This window comes from Rhinolophus ferrumequinum, chromosome 11 (genome assembly GCF_004115265.2).
Source record: "Rhinolophus ferrumequinum isolate MPI-CBG mRhiFer1 chromosome 11, mRhiFer1_v1.p, whole genome shotgun sequence".
NCBI classification, from domain to species: Eukaryota; Metazoa; Chordata; class Mammalia; order Chiroptera; family Rhinolophidae; genus Rhinolophus; species Rhinolophus ferrumequinum.
The window spans coordinates 23,482,595-23,503,391 of record NC_046294.1 but is presented as its reverse complement, the minus strand read 5'-3'; the positions used below and the strand labels follow the sequence as shown (position 1 = coordinate 23,503,391).

The following is a 20,797-nucleotide window of genomic DNA, read 5'->3' as shown; positions in this document are numbered from 1 at the left end:
CTTATTATCATTGGTTTCATTATATTTGAAGGTTGGCATTTTTGTGGGTACTTTAATTTCCTTCAGTTGGTTGTCTTGTAATTGGGACTATGACATTATTTTCAGATTTGGCCTCACAAGGACTATCCTCTTATCCCAGTTGGTAAAATGGTCCTGAATCGGAATCCAGTGAATTACTTTGCTGAAGTCGAACAGTTGGCCTTTGACCCAAGCAACATGCCCCCAGGCATTGAACCCAGCCCTGACAAAATGCTTCAGGTAAACCTGGGGGGCTGAGAGGTACTGTAGCGGTAGTGCCTGCGAGTGCCTGCTGGCATGTGCGCGTACGCGCGCACACATACACAGTGTAATTTGGCAGGGTCTTTGTATGAAGAATTAACTAGAACATCTCTTAAACTTTCATCTGGGTTCGTAGTTCCCAGATGCTCAAATGTGAGGATATAATACAGGCCTCTAGGCAAGATCAAAGGAGGTTTCTACCTGGGTTAGCCTACCTTTTAGAGTTCTTTGGTGAAGTTTAGAGTCAGGTATTTTTGAAATGGTATCACAGTAAAAACCAAATTTCGTATTCAAGTCCCTCCATAGATTAAGACTTTGACATTTAGTCTCTGAATTAAAAAAAAAAAAATCGTATTAGAAATGTCTCAGGTATTTGCAGAGTAAAGCACTCTGTCCAGTCTGTAGCTGACAGGAGGGAATATCATTCATTGATTATAACGCCTTGGTTGGCATAACTTTATTCATTTCCCATTCCGTGGTGATGCTTGAACTTTTCCATCTATAAAAAGAGGTCCGGACCTGATTTTTCCAAACTAAATTTGTGCTCTCAGTGATTAAAAGCAGTGGGTTAATTTAACCATTTGTCTTGGTAATGTTCCTAGGCATTCAGTACTTGGTTTTTTCTCACTTTCCATTACACTCTTTCAAGAGTTCAAAGAGTGAAAAATTCTTCTTGGGACTAGAAGTCAGTAGGAAAATCACTAGCTTAATAATTATTGAGTAAATCAATCTTTTGCGTTTTTTGGACTATGACGATGAAACAAAAGTTAAAGATCACACCCTAGATCAAACTGCGGGGACTGATGGCTCTTATGTAAGCATCCAATTCCAGTTCAGGTGTCACTCCTTGAAGGCAAGCTAAGAGTCCCTTGTTTATTTAATACCTTTTTTGCTTTGACATTGGGAACATTTGAGACTTTTATAGAAAAATAAGTTTTCTATGAGTTTTTAGTGCAGTGTAACTAATAAAAATTGAATCCCTATCTACTTACTGTGTGTGATAGACCGTCCTGGCTGCTATAACAGATACGAAAACACAAGATAACTGTAACGTAAGGCAGAATGCTGTGGTGAATCAGGAGAAAGCTTGTCTGATAGGAGGACGATGACAAAGTCTCGAGAAGGAGGTAGCATTCGGGATGGCTTTTGAAAGATGGACAGGATTTTGATTTTCCACAGAGGTGAAATGGGGCAGGAGGGGGACATGAGGAGAGACACAGAGGTGGACGGTGTTGGGTATATTTAAATTGTAAACAGTCCACTCTTTCCTAAAGGAAAGAAATAAGATTGGGTACACTGAGCATATGTTGGAAGGGACCTCAGTGCTTGAGTAGCAATGTGTACAGTTGTCCTTTCTAGGAAAAGAAAAGTTTCCTTCAGTTTTGAGAAATTTGATCTGGTGTATCAAGTAGAATCATTCCGGTTGGTGATAAAAAGAAGAGGGAACTTGGGTTGGGAATAGAAAAGGGAAGTCAAGCAGAGTACAGAGGGTAAACAAGAAGTGCTCACATTGGAACCGGGGAGTAGGGGAAGCCAGACAACGTGACCCTGAGCCTTCTCTGCCTGGGTGCTGGAAGGGAGCTGAACTATGTGAGCAGGAGCAGTTTATGGGATTTGCCTGTGCCAAGGCACAAAACTGTCCTGGCTAGAACTAAGACTGCATAACCCTGGTATTGAGGGAACAGGTTCAGGAATAAAAGGTTACCCAAAGGCTTTTCACAAGAATCCAGGGTTACCATGGATTTCTGGGGCCACAGTGAGACCTGGAGGCAGTGAGTGACACGGAGTGCCACAATCAGAAGAGTACTGGGGCATTGGATGGAGGCCTAAGCCCCGGGAAAGGGACCACACAGCAAACACGACATCTTCTCTACCTGCAAAAAACAAATGTGTCGGGCATCTCATTGACACCGTGAGGAAGAGCGTTCTGGAAAAAGGATGATAAATGGAAATCCCATAATTCTATTAGTGAATTGGCGTATATGAACGCATCCTAGAATTTCTATTAGTATTAATTTCAGTTATGGCAAATACATATTTTAAATTTTGTGTTCTGTCTTTATAGTTTTTTAAAATTGAGTTTAAAAAAGTGAAAGAGCTTTAGTAGGTTCAGTCAGGATATCAGTTCCTAGCCTCGTTTTTCCTACAACTTCTTAGGTCTTTGAGCTCTGAATTGTAATGCCATGAACCATGTTCCGGCCCATGCAGGGAGGGACGTGGTACTTATTTAGCCGTTTGGTGACTAGTGAGGAATTGTTTAAGGTTTTCTAAGTGGGTAAGTACTGTAGTCTGCACGGGGCCCTAGGAAAATTATTTTGGCAGGAGTGTGTGGGGTGCGCTGTTGGAGGAGGGACTGGGAGTGGAGAGCCCGTTAGCGGGACTTGGAAATTCCTCGGATGAGCACTGATGAGCGTCCGAGGGTGGTAGTAGTTGCACAGTCATGGACGGTGTTCTCAGTTACCTTTCCACAGGGCACATTAATACGTCTGAAAACTTTGTTATTCCAAGCAGTAAGCCAGACGGAGCATGGTGAAAAGACACAGTAGTAGAATGTAAGTCACTAAGAGACTGTCTCCTGAGCACCTGATGCTGCAGGTGCAGCCTTTCTTTACTCTCAGACTCTGCAGTTTACCAGGAATGGAGAAGACGGTGTCCTGATTGCCTGAGTGGGAGAACTTTGTTCTGCTTTCTAACCCAGGACCAGCAAGGGGGCTCAGGCACAGGGCCTTGGGTGAGGCCTAGTTCATGTCAGGGTATACCGTGTTTCCCCGAAAATAAGACCTAGCCGGACCATCAGCTCTAATGCGTCTTTTGCAGCAAAAATTAATGTAAGACCCGGTCTTATATTATGTATTATATTTTATTATGTACTGTATTGTGTTGTGTTGTATTGTATTGTATTATATTATATTATACCTGTTCTTATATTAAAATCTTATATTTTAATATATAATTAAAATATAATTATATTTTATATATATAAATAAAATATATATTTTATATATTTTATATTAATTTTTATATAATTATAAAATTACATATTAATTTTATATTTATATTATATTATAAATATATTATATTTATATTATATTAATATATATATTAATATATATTAATTAATTTTTTATTAATTAATATATTAATTTTTGCTCCAGACGCATTAGAGCTGATGGTTAGGCGAGGTCTTATTTTCAGGGAAACACGGTAGCCTTGCTGTGTCCATTTTCCAACCTTGGCTCTCTATCTGTAGGTGGGGTAGCGTTGCCTTATAAACACAAGGTGACACAAAACCGGAATTACATGATAGAGGCTATATCCAGGAGCTGCTTGCTTGTGGCTCAATAGTATCTTCTGTCCTGTTGGTACATTTAGAGCATAGCTTAGTCCATTTTGAACTAAAGGAGGAAACCAGTTTCTAAACTACAGGTGGCTCTGTCATGGCTATATGACCAGTCATCTAAATCTTACCATAGGCTATTTGAAATGATGATGTGCAGTCGAGTCACTCAGCCAAAAGCAAATTATTGACAGAATAGTGAGACTGGAAGCGTGAGACTTAAGCATGTTGGTATGAGTGATTTGGTACAAAATAATTGCATAAGTTGCCCTATTCAACTTGATTTTCATAAGAATATTCTTTCAGATTCAAGGTCAATGAAAAAGTCAGTAAAAGAAAACTGCTCATAGAGTAGAGCTTTAAATAATGAGAATATTTAAATAACTGGATACTAAGATTAAGGCAGAGTTAATCATATAAACCTTTCTGTTTCAGCACTAACTGAAAGAAATTGCAAAATGCTTATCATTCTGCCTTGGTAAATATATAACTTAATTTAATCTTTGATTCAGGACCTTGTGGCATCATAGGGCCATGATTTTGAACCACGGATTTCTTTGTGTATTACTTTGTTTATATCTACAAAGTCTCAGAGCTTTCTGACATAAATCAGATGGCAATATGGGTGGTGTTTTTTCGTGTAATTTCCTATCCAGTTGGTTTTGTGGAAATTTGTTTCTTTTTGTTACTATACACAGTCAGTGTCTGTTTCATTTATGACTGTAGGGTCGCCTTTTTTCCTATCCTGACACTCACCGCCACCGCCTGGGACCTAACTATCTTCAGATACCTGTAAACTGTCCCTACCGTGCTCGAGTGGCCAACTACCAGCGTGACGGCCCCATGTGCATGTTCGACAACCAGGGTAGGCCTAAGACATCTGGCTCCCCCTGTGAGGGCAGAGGGCACCGCTGAGCAGAAGGGTGGGATGGCAGGCCCGTGGTTTTCAGTCTCACCGCATGGGACCTACTGTTCTGGGAAGGTGCTCCACAGACGCTGCTGCCAACTGCGTATTTCTTGCCCAGCAGTGATGGTTTAAGCTGTCTGAGGACTCTTCGTCCTTTTATCTGTTTTATATGTTTCATTGAGAGTTTCCACTTCAAATTTTACTTGCTATCCATCTGATAGTGAAAGGCTGGGAGAAAGAACTTTCACTCTGGTGATAGCAGAGTAGGATCCATCTTAGAGGTTAAGTTTTGGAGACTCTTCACAAAGGGGACTATTCCTTAAATCACTCTGAAATCACCAGGACTTAGAATCTTGGACGTCCAAAAGCCAAGAGTTCATGTCTTTTATTTCTCTACACTTCTGCTTGGGCTGTGGAGGAGCAAGCCTAGCTATGTAGAATTTGGAGGTGAGGGGTAGGTTAGAATAGGGGACATAGAGCAAATCAAAGGATTCATTCTCCCTCACCTTTTTTTTAAGTGAAGGAGTTGAATTCATGTAAATCAACTGGTGAGATGAGACCACTGCATTTTGTTTTTTGGAGCTCATTTATCAAATTTATGTTATTTTACCCCCCTGTTAACTACTTTTTGTTGGTGCCATGTACCAATAGCTTCTATTTCTAACTACTTGTTCTAATTAGAGAATGCTTGATTATGTTTTTTTCCTTTTAATAGTCCAGGTTAGCATAGATCTTAGCTTTTTTTAATTTTCATATTTAGGACCTGTGTTTTAGTAATAGGTTGCTTACATTGATCCTTTCAGAAATTTCATTAACATTTATATTTATAGCCCTAGATGTCTGTATTCCAACAAAGTTAATTTTCCTGTGATAAAAATAATACACGTGCCCTAAAGCCCATTTGGAAACTAAGGGATAAGAAAAACCTCCTTATAGTCCCAACACCCAAAGGCCACAACTGTTATATTTTGCTGTATTTTTTGCCAGTCTTTTCTGGGAATATTTTTTATACACTTAAGATTATTTTGTGTAAATAATTTTGTGCCTTGCATTTGTTGCCATTCTCACTAAGCCTTTTCCACGCATTTATTAACAAGTTTACATGCCCAGTAACTGATTCTATCAGACGATTACAATATTTCTGCTCTCTGAGTTTACAGAGTTACAGGCTGTATTATTGCTCAAAGTAACTGATACTTCCTGTGTCTGTCTGCTGCATTTTTATTCTAAAATGATTTTATTTTCCGTTCGTATTTCTTGGTCTTTTCGTTATTGAGACTTATTAGAGAAGTTGACGCATGTTTTGGAATCCATTAATAATTAATTGCTTCATGTTTACCACTGTAGTGGCATACATATGAAAAAACTATAAAAAAGGTTTAACCACCCTTTGCCTCATTTTAAAAGTAGAGCATTTGGGCTGTGCTCTTAGAGTTCGATAACAGAGCTTAATTTTTCCCAGTAGCGAGTGACTTGAAGACAACTCCCACTTTGAGTGAAGGTCAGAGCTTTTTTGGAAATCAAATTTAAAAATTACTCAAATAGGTACATTTCAAAGTGCGAATTAATGCAGAAAACCACTGTGGTTGCTCGTCATTGGCACACTTTGCTTTTCATATAGAAACGGCTGACTTCCAGTAACTGGGCTCCATAATAGTATGGTGTACTCCCTCTGCCTACATGCACTTGGTACCTTGATAAATGTGATAATCAGGCACCTCTTGATTATCCACTCTGAGTAATCCATTCTGGCAGTGTGCTGGGGAAAATTCCAACCCAGGTTGGTTTGTTCAAACCACTTAATATGTTTCTAGGCTACGCCTTCTGTTTAGGCAGTGTGTGTTCGTATAATTCAAGCTTCTGCTATTATTAGCCAAAGCAGAGTATAGTTAGGAAAACAAACGTGCCACAATGGAGAAAAAAAGGCTTTGTATGTTTTTCCAGAAATTAGAACAGATGTTTTGTTTTTTTTCTGGTAGTTCAGAATGCTGATATACTAGACATAGCACAGTTTTAAAAGTTCCTTTTCTATTTATTTGTGGAGGGAAGTAAAAGTGAAGCTAGAATTGAATAAAGTTGTAGTCAGTACAGGAGAGATACCTTGAGAATCCTAAAAACCTTTAAGGAAAAGTGAAGTTGTGTGATAGGAATATAGTATGTGCTGGAATGGAAGAGACAAAAAACCCAGAGTTCTAATCCCATGCCTACCACTAATTGCCGTGTGACTTTGCAGCAGTTAACATCTCCAGTCACAGTTTATGTGCCTGTAAACCGAAGGTGCAGAGCTAGCACTTTTAGTTGCTCCCAAGAATGTTGCGCTTCAGTATTGGATTGAGCCTGAGTCCACATCAAGTCCTCACATTTGAAATGTGTCTTTGGGCCTCATTTTCTGTGGGGGTCAAATCAAACCTTTATAAATATTTTTTTGTACGGTAACCATCAGAAGATTTTATAGATTAGACCATTTGAAGTGTTCAGAGGGAATTTGCGATCTCTTCATCAAGACGCAGAGTGAGATAGCCCATGCGCACATTTGGGAGATGGCAGTGTTCTCTGAGAATCTGTGAATATGGCACATTAAAAATAACATGTTCATGGCATGCATGTGTATGTGTGTGTATGTGTGTATACATACTCGTATACGTAAGTAATTGAATTTATTTCATATTGCACTGTTTGCAGACTTCCTTCACTTTTTGTCTCCCTGAGTGAATCTGTGTGGTTTGCCTTTCAAGGTGGTGCTCCCAATTACTACCCCAACAGCTTCAGTGCTCCCGAGCAGCAGCAGAAGTATGCCCTGGAACATAGCGTCTACCATTCTGGGGACGTGCGGCGCTACAACAGTGCCGGTGATGATAATGTCTCTCAGGTAACGACTTCCTTGTCTGCCGTGCGCGTCACTGAACCACTCTGCGTCTCAGTGTCTGCTGGTTTCCCCCCTTGCAAGGTGACTGACTTCAGGGAAGACCTGTCTAATCCTAAGTCAGTCCCATTGTGAGATGGAGTTGAAGAGTTGTGTTACTGTGCTCTTTCAGTACAAGATAGGACTCATTTCAGTTCCCCCACATTTTATTGAAGGGATAAGGTGGGGGCCAATTGGGGAAGAAGTGATTTCATGGAAATCTAAGAAACGGGCGAGTAAAGCTTACGTCAGCCAAACCTAAGGATTTGGGCAAGACTGCCCAGATTTAAGGGACTAGAACTTGATTCAAAATACTTTCGGAGCCTCAGTAGCAAGAGGGTAGGTGTTTCCACTGCGGGGCCCAGCATTCCCGTGACGCTGCTGGTCTTCATCTGTCTGCTTCTGCGTTTTACGTAATACCAGCTGCTTATTCTTACCATGTCCTTCTGTTTTCTCCTCCTTGCCTCAGAGCTTCTGTTTTAACACGGCTGTGGCTTTGCTATGACCATGGCCTAACTCTTCTTGATGGTTTCTTTCTCCATATATTGCACTTTTTTTGGGGGGGGGGTCGGGGAGCCATCTTTTACTCTTTCAATACTTCTATATCACATCTGGAGAGCGGAAATCAGATTGATTTGACTCATCTTTTCTCTCGAGGTCGCATCACTGCCTCTGGCGAGCCTATAGCTAACTGCCCCGGGTCAAGTGCCCACCTTCCCCATGACCTGTGGGCTCCCACGTAGACGCACTGAAAGACACCCTTTAACTTTGAAGGGCTGCCACCTCCTTAATGTGTTCAGTGCAACTTACACCACACACAAGAAAAGAATAAAGTTAAAAAGTATAGTTGTCGTAGAGCTCTGCTTTGGTAGTTGGTGTTAAACTTAGTATTTAAGTGAGACTAGGACCTATTTCTAGTTTCTCACTTTGTAAATGTGGGTTCCAAGTAAAATATACTAAAATACAGGAATTGATTCACTGTGAAGATAATCTTGATTTGAAAGGCACTTATGTGTATACGTATATATGTGTACATAAAAAAGAAATTACTTTGTTGTAGGATATGAACCATATTTAGATGGAATTAAACAAATCCTGGAAAGCCTGTTGTAGAAACTGCATTATACTTGCTATGCAAGTGATACCAAGTATATTACAGTACAGTTCCTGCCTCTCAAAGAATTTTGCCTACATGAGGTCTATTCCGGTATTAAACTAGCTTATATAAACCCTGCAGAATTAGATAATGAGGCTATTGCTTACACATTAAAGCGTACTAGATAATCATTCTTATTTTATTGAGATATTATCGCTATACTGAAATCATGTTTTTGAGCAGTCATGATACTGCTTACAGGTTTATAGCATAATCCTGTAACTATAAGTCTCATGGGAAGTGAAGAAGGTCCAGAGTTATACTCTTAAAAAAAAAAAATGACTCGTTTGGACTTCCACTTCTGGCTTATGGCAGCCTAGCTTTTATCAGACCTGTTCTTTCATGGAGAACATGGAAAGCTAGATAAGATACAAAAAGCATCTGCTTTTTAAGGCTTTGGGGCGCAAACAGAGCAATAAGGATTTGAGGGGCCAAGATCTTGGACAGAAAAGTAGTGCAGAGATGTGAGCTTGGCATTAGGGCCCTGTCCTAATGAAGCATTTGTTACTTTTGTAAGCATTGGCCAAGATGCTGAACAGAGTTTACAGCATTTTCATGGGTCTGGAGGGATAAAAATTGGAGTTCAAGGCCTGCTAAGGAAGAGGCCTCTGGCTAACCTCCCAGGCTTTCAGTTGGAGTCTCTGAAGGATCATACCCAAGAATAAGGGCAAACCTGAAATAAGCTTTCCCTCACAAAAACTGAGGCACAGCTTTGCATCAGCTCAATATCAGACTGGATTAAAGCAATTTCTTTCTATCCTAACTGTCTGCCAGAAGCAAACATAAATCTTCAAAGGAAAATAGGGCCTCAAATTATCTCTCTCTGTTGTTTTATTTACAAATGTCCAGCATTCAATAATAAATTGCCAGCATACCCAACACATAAGACTTTATGACTGAAAACCAAGAGGGGAGTAAAAAAGCTGTCAATAGAAACAAAACTACCGTTGACCCAGATAATGCAGTTGTCAGATATAGACTTTAAAATTACTGTGATTAATATGTTCAAGAAAAAAACAAAACATGGAGAATTTAACAAGAGAACTTTATACAAAAAGAATTGAATGGACATACTGAACTGGAAAATGCAGCAACTGAAGTTAAGAACTTAGTAAATGGGTTTAAAAGGAAATTAAACACAACTGAAGAGAGGATTAGTGAATTGAAACAGAGCAGTAGATATTATCAAGAGTAGCTCATGAAAAGAAAACAAGAAAAGAACTCTTCATTATGAGACACCATGTAGAGATTAAAAAGGCAAGTCACAGAGTGGGAGAATACATTTGCTGTTCATCTAACAGATGACTCGTGCAGAATATATAAAGAACTCCTACACAACAATAAGAATGAAACAGAACAAATAAATAGAAAAATGAGCAAAAGACTTGAACAGGAACAAATAAATAGAAAAATGAGCAAAAGACTTGAACAGGCACTTCACAAGAGGACAAACAGCCGAAAAACATATAGAAAGATGGTTTACCTCACTAGTCATCCAGGATATGCAAAATAAAACCACAAAGCAATACCACTACATACGCACCAGAATGGCTAGAATTAAAAAGACTGACCATACCAGTGTTGTGAGAATGAGGATGAAAATACTCCCTGGAGCTGATTTCAAGCTGCCAGCATGATGTCACTGAACCTGTGGCACTGGGAAGTGATGTTCATTATCCCACTATTATAGTATTTCCACCATAGAGATGAAGTAAATACAAATGTCCTCAAGAACAGAGATAATACGTATTAATTAAGAAGTGACGTGTGTTAAGGATTTATTACTTTTGTTTGTAATGTTATTTAATTGTAAGTTTGTATAATTTTTAATCATGGCCGTGTTTAACAAGTCACTCACAGATTTCCTAAAAATTTGACAACCTGCTCTCAGGAGCAAGTTGGCAGCAGCACACCAATGGAATTGCAAGACCAAATTCCTTTTAGTTCAGGATGGTAGATTGAAGTGCCGTATTCGTAGGAGGTCTTTCTTCTAATTCTCACACACGACATATTAGACTAAAAAAATCAATTAAAAAGTATGTAGTTGAGCTAATAAACAAGGTTTAATGTCCAGTTTCCAGAAATGAAAAAGGAATCACAGCAGTGCATGAACATTGAAGGTGTATATCTCATGGGGGTAACCAAACCCCATTTACATCTTATTAATATTTTATGCCTCCAAGGGGCTAGGAGTTGAGGGCTCAAACTTATGTTGCAGAGAGAGAACTGAGCTCTTGAAATAATGACCACAACCAGGAACTGGCATCTCATTGGAAAAATTACCCACCAGACTGAAGATGCAGCTTGGAAGCATGTGGACTCTACATGGGAGCAATTGCTTCTGAGAAGCTGGGGTCCCTTTCCTATACTGTGCTCAGCTGTGGTCCGTGCATTCTTGTCCCACTTAGAACCATATGGAAGTCCTGAACTGAGAAACAAGTGAATCAGTGAACCTTGTTAGGCCTCTGCATAGGTGACAAAAAAAGAGTCACCATGTGAAGACACCTTCACAGCTCATACATATTTGGAATTTCTGCAGAAGGTAACTTCTGTTGAAGATGAGTCGCATAGAAAAATTACAATACATACAAGGAAATCCAATGCCCTGAGAGACTGTACATGCAGTAAATGATTGCACATGCAATAAATGATTGCACATGATAGAATAAAAGGGATTTAAAATAAGCACCTGTACAACATTAAGGAGATACAGAAAGGAATATTTTCTATTAGACGAATAGGATATAAGAAAACAAGAACAAGTAGATTTGAAAAAGAACTAAATAGAAATTTTTAGAAATAAAAATACAATCTTTGAAATAAAAATCCAACAGATACAGTGACTCAGTAGGTGTTTAAATAATATGTTAAATACAGCTAAAGAGAGAATTAGTGAATTGGAGATAGATCTAAGGAGATCCCCATAATGTAGTACTTTGATTAGATTGTGTTAATATCAAAAGTCTGATTTTTAAATTTTCATATCAGATTTAAACTTTGCTTAAGTTAAAAAAATGTTATAGCTTATTTCATAACTTAGAAAAGAAAGAATGAATAGATGAATGAAATGTTGGAATAAAATTATACCTGTAACTTAGAAATGGTTGTTTTCAGAAATGAGCAAAGACCATTTGGACTCACACTTGATACTTACTGTGTTTCCCCGCAAATAAGACCAGGTCTTATATAATTTTTGCTCCAAAAGACGCATTAGGGCTTATGTTTAGGGGATGTCATCCTAAAAAGTCATGCTGGGGCTTATTTTCCGGTTAGGTCTTATTTTCGGGGAAACACGATAGCTCCCATTTTTCATTTTAATCTAATGATGATATTCATTTTAGAAGTAAACCCAATAATCTAAGGCAACTATCACTGTTAACATCTATCTATCTTCTCCAAGAAATCTTGGCTTTTGAATAACTAAGGTTATATATTAATGAATTAGGTTTTGTTTTTTTTTTCTGTGGTTTTGGGTGAATTGAACAAAGGTTGTGTTGTGCTAAGTTTGCATTTGATAATTTGCACAATCTGGACTTGTCAGTATTAAGAGTGGAGTGGGATTTTTAATTGTAGGTTATACTGGCTTTTACTTATAACAGATTTATTAGCAGTGACTACAAAGGACATTATTAAATAGCAGTTAACAACTGACTTCTTCCTATTTTGCTTAAGATAAAACAAAACAAAAAGTGAAGAACTCAACACAAAAGGCAGTTTCAATTATAATTTAAAATTATTCTTAAATTCTAAAAGCTTTTCATTCTTATGTAAAGGAGAAGTCTCACGGTTTCATTTCAGCAGTCACATATTGGGCGAGTTTTGTTTGTGATAACTCTGTATTTTCTTTTTTTTATTAAATTTATTGGGGTGACAATGGTTAGTAGTTACATAGGTTTCAGGTGTACAGTTCTGTAATACATCATCTATATATCGCCTTGTGTGTTCACCACCCAGGCAGCTCTCCTTCCATTACCATATTTTTGCACACTGTATTTTCTGTGAGCAGGTGCGGGCATTCTATACGAACGTACTGAATGAAGAACAGAGGAGACGCCTGTGTGAGAACATTGCCGGCCATCTGAAAGACGCACAACTTTTCATCCAGAAGAAAGCGGTGAGTGATATTTTGGAAGCTGAAGGATGACCTCTGCTGGCTTGAGAAGGGAGTGCAGCTGTGTGAGAGAACCCTTAAAAGTGTCTATTTCTATTTTACTTGAGCTAAGTGGACTTAAGAAAATGAGAACTAAGCCCCAATCAACCTCTGGTTATTTTCTCTCCAACGCATATGGTATATCCATTGATCCTTAGCCTTTTGTCCAGTGTGTAATAATTTAGTTGAGTTCAGGGTGAACTCTCTCCTTTACTGTTTAATTTGACTGCGGCCAAGTTCTGTGCAGCAATGTTCAATATCAAAATGGGGTCCTGTCACAATTTTGCTTTGACTTTAGATGATACAAAATACAGATTACATTTTTACATTTAGATTTGAAGCCTGTCTAACCACTTTATGTCATGACCCCTGACCCTCCCTCCTTCAGAAGCAACTAGAAACTTGCGTGTTTTCAGGGGTGAGAACTGAGCTGCTTCCAAAAGTCAGGCTGAACTCTTGAACTAAGATGCCTTGGTATTTCTGATGGCAACTCATTGTGTTGTGTGAAGTTTTCTCACTTGTGGTTTCCCGGCCTGCCACAGGGGTAAGCTTCTTGTAAATATAGGAAACTTCACTATTTCCTTGTCTCTTGGTTGCTGCTTCTGTGTTCATAGGAGCAGCTGGGCTAGCAGCTATCTGGGATGTGTTCAAAGGCCTGGAGACAAGTAGCAGTGGGCTGGGCATTTTGTCTGGAGGCAGTTCTGTCTCTGTAACTATCTTTTATGAGTGTGTGTGTGTCTATAAAAATAAATCTTTGTGGCACTATTTAGTTACTGCTTTTTCTAGCAGAGAGCCGGACAGTTGCTCTGTGAGATAGCTGGGGCAGGTTTTAATCTTACTGATGAGAATGATGGTAAGACACAGAACTAGGCAGGCCGCTTGGCGTTCTTCTCACATACGAGTATGTTGAAGCTGTAAGGCTTCGTGTGGGTTCATGATACCCCACCTCTTTCTGCTGTCTGCTTGGGCTCAGCCCGGGGTTGGGAATTCCTGCTTGAAGTGTGTGGAATTGCTCAGCAATGTCTTTGTATGCCTTAAATTCAGGCGGTGTCTGGGCCCATTGCTTAATACAAATCACTAGCTTGTTGAGTTACTGTGAGGTCAGCCCTTTCCATGCAGTCAGTGCAGCTCACCTCCTCTGTGTTTTTCTCATAATAGGTGAAATGATCTTACTCATTTTATGGGGGGTGAACGTGCTCAGATGAAGGATGTATCCAAGGTCGTTCAGTACATGTCAGAGTTTTCACGGGACCCCAGTCTTACTCTTTGTTTTTCATCACTGCGTGGTTCTTTCTGTGGAAGCGTTCTTCCTCCTTTAGAGGAAACGCTGTGAGACCAGCATTGGGGCCTGGCCTGGTAGGGACTCGGGTCATGTTTACATTTACTTTCAGGTCAAGAACTTCTCTGATGTCCATCCTGACTACGGGGCCCGCATCCAAGCTCTCCTGGACAAATACAACGCCGAGAAACCCAAGGTGAGCCCAGAGCAACCTGGCCGAGGCAGGGCGTGTGTCCTGGGTCAGACCTTTTGGACTGATTCTCCTCAGGGACAACTATTCGATTGCTCAAGCAGCTGTTCAGAAACTCATTTGAGACATAAATGAACTTATATCTCCTCACCTGTAAAACATATACTCTTGATTTTAGCTTTGGGCAATATAAGACAATTCCAGGTGAATGCACTCTGAATTGTTATTTTTATTTGTGTGCACATTGAAGCTAAGATAAACCACCAGGTTGCTCCTGCCAACTGAACTGATTAGTCTGCTGGTCTTGTTCTTTTAAAACAGAACACGATTCACACCTTTGTACAGCATGGCTCTCACCTGGCTGCAAAGGAGAAAGCTAACCTGTGAGGGTCGGAGCCCGGGGCTGGCGCCTATGCAACAAAGCACAGTGTCCACATGCGCAGTCCACTCACCGCGGGATAGAAGATTCTACTGTGCGAGATGCGCCAGTGTAAGCATTTGTCTTTAGAATGATAACCCAGATTTCTGTAACAAATAATCTAATAATGGCTTTTAATCTGTTTCCCTAGGGGAAAGATGAAGGCTAAGGCTTAACAGTCACTTAAAAGAAACATGTAATTGCTTTCAGTAGTTGGTTTGATTATTCATTTAAAATGACTTGAATGAAAGTTTCTAGCAGAAATATAATTTAATTCAATAAGAAAAAATCTTGATGGAATTAGTATGTTTGCATATCATCTCATGGCCGGTTATATAAAAATATGGTTGTAGTTATCTAAGAAGAAAAGATAAAGATAATCCTCCCAGAAACTTTAATTTTCCTAAGTTCTCTATAGGAAACACACATTTAATTGCCTTAGCATCTTTTGAAACTAACTTCAGTACCATTACAGCCTTAATGCTTATTTCTTCTGCTCGGAATGGAACCAATTATTTTTTTTTAACTTGGAATTCATTTATGCCAATACAACATTGATTTTACAACAGACTGATGTGTAATTATTACATTTTTGCAATAAAATAATCTATACATAAGAATAGAGAATGGTATTTGATTTTTTTCGGCTCCATATATAACTTGGAATGTTCCACCAGACTTTTAATCTGAATATCATCTGTTATCAGATACTTATTCTTAAAATTGAAAATACCAATATCATGAGGATACTGTGTTATTTGTTTAAACCAATAGCCTTTAGATACTGGGGACCAGAACTTTATTGGAAAAATAGCAAACTTCTATACTTTGAAAATTACTTAGATCTCTTGCACATTAGCTCACTTCTTTATCTGATTCTGAGTTTTTAAAATAAGCATTCACAACCTCACTTTTTTTTTTTAACCCATATTTGCCGATCATGCTTGAAAATCAAGTAGAACACTTTAAAGATGAATTCTGAATACCAAATGAAAACCTGCTTTCCTTAAAACTTATCTCCTTCGTCTCAGATCTTCAAAACGAGTTTGTACTTAGTGTCAGGAATTCCCTGAGATCTTGGGCTTCAGGAAACCGTTAGACCACTAGTAGATACAAAGTCTCAAACTTTTAGCTCAGACTTCTTTACTCTATTTTGTCAAACTGTCCTGCCTAAATTCCTCCTGTATTTGAGTGTGCTTGAAAACTTGTAGTATTTGTAGACATAGAAAATAAATTTATCCATTTGTACCCAATGGTGAATACTTTTAACGTGGTAATTTTACTATACTTATATCTCTTTATAGTATTAAATATATAAGATAAACTCAAAAATTAATACAATTTGACAGTGGAAAGAAGGTTATTTGAATATTGGTTATTAACTACAAAGACAGTTTTTTGAGATATTTTTCTTCTTTGTTCTATTCTGTAGTGTAAAAATAAATTGATAGTTAAAATCACATGTATCTAACATGTTTCTTGTATGTAAAAATTTGACACATGTAAGTGTCCCCAGTTTTGTTTTGTTTTTTAATAATTGTTATTGGGGAATATTGGGGAACAGTGTGTTTTTCCTCGGCCCATCAGCTCCAAGTAGTTGTCCTTTAGTCTAGTTGTGGAGGGTGCAGCTCAGCTCCACGTCCAGTCGCTGTTTTCAATCTTTAGTTACAGGGGGCACAGGTCACTATCCCATGGGGGAATTGAACCGGCAACCTTGTTGAGAGCTCGCGCTCTAACCAACTGAGCCATCCGGCCACCCCTCCAGTGGCTCAGTGGCAGCTCATTGTCCTTCAGTCTAGCTGTGGAGGGCGCAGATCACTGGCCTGTGTGGGAATCAAACCAGCAACACTATTGTTCAGAGCTCGCGCTCTAACCAACTGAGCCATCTGGACGCCACCAAGTGTCCCCAGTTTTACTCTGCAGACCTCTTTTGTAATTTTCAAAGATAAATAGTGATGAAGTTAACTTCCAGTTAGGTTTTACTTCCTGAGAGATACTATCTAATTACATTCCTTTAAAGTGACATTAAGATACATGGGACCCATGGTGATGGCTAACCGGTAATGATGGCAAAAGTGCACGAATGCAAGAAAGGGAAACCATGTTTTTCCTTTCTCAGGAAGTTGGGATTGCAATTTCAGTTGCACAAGTGCGTTTCAAGCCTTTTTTCATATCATGCACACTAATATTGGCCAAAGCAAGTCACATGCTAAGCCCAAAGTCAAAGGGTGAGAAAATGCACTCTACTATGGAGCTGATTGTGTGTGTGTGTGTGTTTGTGTGTGTGTGCGTGTGCGAGTGTGTGTGTGTGTGTGAGAGAGAGAGAGAGAGAGAGAGAGAGAGAGAGAGAGAGAGAGAGTTCTTCAGCACTACTGGAAACTTCACTGGTCATCACCTTCTTCATGTCCTTACCTCCCTTCTGACTCTGTTTAGATTTTATGTTTCAAAATGATAATTACTCCAGAACCCAGCCTTGGTAAAATACGCCTCTTACTTAGCTCCTGCACTGAAATGACTGTGGCTGGAGCAAAGCACAGCCCTGCGGACTCGGTTTTACAGATTTGACCACAGACCTCGCGTGGACCCTCGGCACTGCCTGGAAATCCATCTTTCCTTTCTCAGTAAATTCTCCCTCTTGTGTCTCCCCTCCCTCTCAGTTCCTTCGTTCCCCAGGAATAGGACCCTTCCTTCCTTTTCCTCCACCCAAATCCTCCAGCTTGCCGGCACGGACACCCATGTTGACGAGGAGGGGCTCTGATCTGCTCAGGCTGAAGGTCAGCCCCCCACTGGTGCGTGGTCCCATGCCTCCTGCCTCCTCTGGAATTACCCTGCTGTCTCTGCACCACCAGTTCTTCTCTTCCTTCTGCATCACTCCTCTTAGCTGCTGTTGTAAGTCTCCGCAAATCCTCTTTTGACCTCATAGGCCTCTCCTGTTATTGCCCTCTTTATTCTGCTCCCCTTTATTGAAAAGTATCTTAAAAGAGTTGCCTTTACTTGCTGTCCCCGCTATCTTCTGTCCTCTTCGAACCTACTCCAATTGGGCTGCCCTTGCCTAGGTCACCAATGACTTCCCTGCCACTCAAATCTAATGGTCCCATCCAGGAATCCCACTTCTGGGCATATACCCCAAAGAAGTGAAAGCAGGGACTTAAAAGGATATATGTGCACTCCATACTCATAGCAGCATTATTCACAATAGCCAAAAGGTGGAAACAGTCTAAGTGTCCATTGATGGATAAATGGGTCAACAAAATGTGTTACGTCCAGACAGTGGAATATTATTCAGCCATAAAGAGAAAGGCAATTCTGACACATGCTACAACGTGGGTGAACCTTGAAGATACTATGCTCCGTGAAATAAGCCAGACACAGAAGGACAACTATGGTACGCTTCCACGTGTATGAGGTCCCTAGAGTAGTCAAAAGCACAGCTACAGAAAGTAGAACCAGTGGTTGCCAGGGACCGGGGAGGAGAAAACGGGGAGTTACTGTTTCATGGTTACAGAGTTTCTGTTTGGGACGATGAGAAAGTTTTGGAGCTGGATGGCGGTGATGATTGCACAGCAATGTGAATGTACTTAATGCCACTGAACTGTGAGCTTAAAAATGGTTAAAACAGTAAATTTTATGTTATGTATATTTTACCATAATAAAAAAGAAATCCAATGGTTCATTCTCATTCCTTGTCTCACATGCCCTCTCAGCAGTGTTTGACACAGCTGGTCATTGGCACCTTCTTTTTTCAGCAACAGCTTTTTTGAGATATAATTCACATACCATAAAAATCACCCACTTAAAGTGTACAATGGTATTTAGTATATGCACACAGAGTTGTGCAGTCATCACTACAGTCAATTTTAGAACATTTTCATCACCCCCAAAACACCCTATACCCATTAGCAGTCGCTTACCATCCCCCTAATTTAATCCTTCTCCAACGCTTGGCTGTTAACTAACCTTACTTTCTGTCTATGAATTTGCCTGCTCTGCGTATTTCATTTGAATGGCGCTATGTAATGGGTGGTCTTTTGTGGCATGATGTTTTCAAGGTTCTTACTTGTTGTAGTATATATCAGTATTTCATTTTCTTTTATTGCCAAATAATGTTCCATTGAATAGATACGCCATGTTTTATTTACCCATTCTTAGTGGCTAGAGGTGTGGATGGTTTCCCCTCTTGGGCTATTACGAATACTGCTGTGAACAGTCGTGTACATGTTTTTGTGTAAGCACATGTTTATTTCTCCCACTCTCATTTTAGAAGGCATTTTCATTTACTTTCTGGCACAACAACACTGAAAATCCACTGTTGGTATTTTAAAATCTATTACTTGCTCTTCCGGAAGGAGGACTTGCTCTGGGCCTTTTGAAGCACTGTGAAAAGGATTACCTTGTTCGTTTCAAATTCAGTGAACAAACCTATTTCAGAATCGGTTTAAATACACAATTTTTTCTTTCTCTGATAAAGGGGCATCACCTTAATTTATAATCTCTGCTAAGGAAATGAGTTTTAAACTCGCTTTTCTGAGACAAATACAATGGATGAGCTTCTGGGCCATTTCTTTGCATCTTAGTTCATGGTATTACCGAAAGGCCAAGGGCCAAATCACACTAAATGATCTGATGAGACAAATTGAAGGTTTAAAACTCTTCTCAGAGCTTTTAAAGATGTGAAGGGTTAGCAGAGGTGAACTCAAAAAGTTCTGTATACTTTTGAATTTCTGCGATCCTTTTTACAAAGGAAATACTTAATCCTTCATCTGACTGTTTGATAAGTGAATTTTGCTTTGTCAGTTTTCATTTTTTGTTGTTTTACTTTGGTTTTGTTTAAAGTGTGGTATTTTAAATTGTCCTTTGTATTTTCTGTTCTTTAATGAATTGTATTATGAAGCTCTGCGTTTAAGTAAGACGCACATTTTAAAAGGTCTAGTGGGTTAAATGAGGTTCCCCAAAAGGATATGTCCATGTCCTAATATTGGAAGCTGCGAAAGTGACCTTCTTTGGAAAAAAGGTCTTTGCAGATGTCCTTAAGTTAAGAATCTCAAGAGGAGATCATCCTGGATTATCCAGATGGGCCCTAAATCCAATGACTAGTGTCTTCCTAAGAGGCAAAGGGGAGGTAGAGGGGCAGGCCACCTGAAGACTGAGGTGGAGATTGGAATTTCCTAGCCACAAGGTAAGGAACGCTTGGAGCAACCAGGAGTTGGAAGAGGCCAGGAGGATTCTTCCCCAGAGCCTATGGAAGGAGCATGGCTCTGCCAGCACCTTGATTTCGAACATCCAGTTTGCAGAACCATGAGAAAATAAATTTGTTTGAAGCCACCAAATGTGGTGATTTGTCTTGGGCAGCCCTACGAAATGAATACAAAGAGGATGCTGGTTGAATGGTGTTACAGAATGCAAACTTCCTGAGTAGCCTCATTGTTTTGTTCTCTGAGTTGCCTGATGCCCTTCTGGGGATGGGCAGCATCCCCAGGTCGGGTGTTACTCCTGAGTGTGTCTGCCCCCACCCTGGGCCCTGCCAGCCCCACCCCCCACCCCCAGCGGCTTGATTCTGCCAGGCTCTTTGCCTGGAAGCCCCGTTCCCCTCCTGTTAGCCAATTTTCTATTTCCTGGATGATCTCTTCTTTCAACTGGACTGTGGGCTTTGATCCAGTCCATTAGTATGGTACTTACCTCTTCAGGTAGCCAGGACAGAGGTCCCAAATTCAAAATGCCCAGGCTCTCTGGATGTATGAACCGACAACAGTAGTGCAAGAACAAAGCTGAACTCTGGAAGGCGGTAGAGAGCGGTGACCAAATTTAAAAATCAGAGAGCGGTGACCTTATTTAAAAATCAGATTTTTAAATAAGGGGCAGCTTCTACTTAGCTGCAGGAAATTAATTGCCACAAGGCACTGAGAAACTGATGTTGCCAGATCTGATTTTTTAAAAAAGAAGGTGGGAATCTGGATTTTTCTGTAAATCTGATTTTTAAATAAGGCAACGAATTTATAGTAAGACACAAAACAAAACCTCAAAACAACAAACAAAAAAATTTGGCGTGTGTGTGTGTGTGCACCAAACATAAATATATCTGTAGGCCCCACTGCCCCATACGTTCCTTTTATGAGGTGACTTCTGTCTTACGATGTAAAAGGTGGTGGGTAGGATCACTCCATATATTTCTTGCATCTTTT

At 39.7% G+C, this 20,797-nt stretch overlaps 1 protein-coding gene across 1 annotated transcript in view; it reads left to right on the top strand.

Moving 5' to 3' along the window:
• Nucleotides 1-15,238, top strand: part of CAT (catalase) — a 28,567-nt gene extending 13,329 nt beyond the window's left edge. Inside the window, exons 8-13 of the mRNA XM_033119947.1 lie at nt 106-258; nt 4,343-4,481; nt 7,259-7,392; nt 12,588-12,695; nt 14,123-14,206; nt 14,522-15,238. Coding sequence (XP_032975838.1) covers nt 106-258; nt 4,343-4,481; nt 7,259-7,392; nt 12,588-12,695; nt 14,123-14,206; nt 14,522-14,587 — 684 coding nt within the window. The 3' untranslated portion in view covers nt 14,588-15,238. The remainder of the gene's footprint in view (nt 1-105; nt 259-4,342; nt 4,482-7,258; nt 7,393-12,587; nt 12,696-14,122; nt 14,207-14,521) is intronic.
• Nucleotides 15,239-20,797: the final 5,559 nt, after the last annotated feature.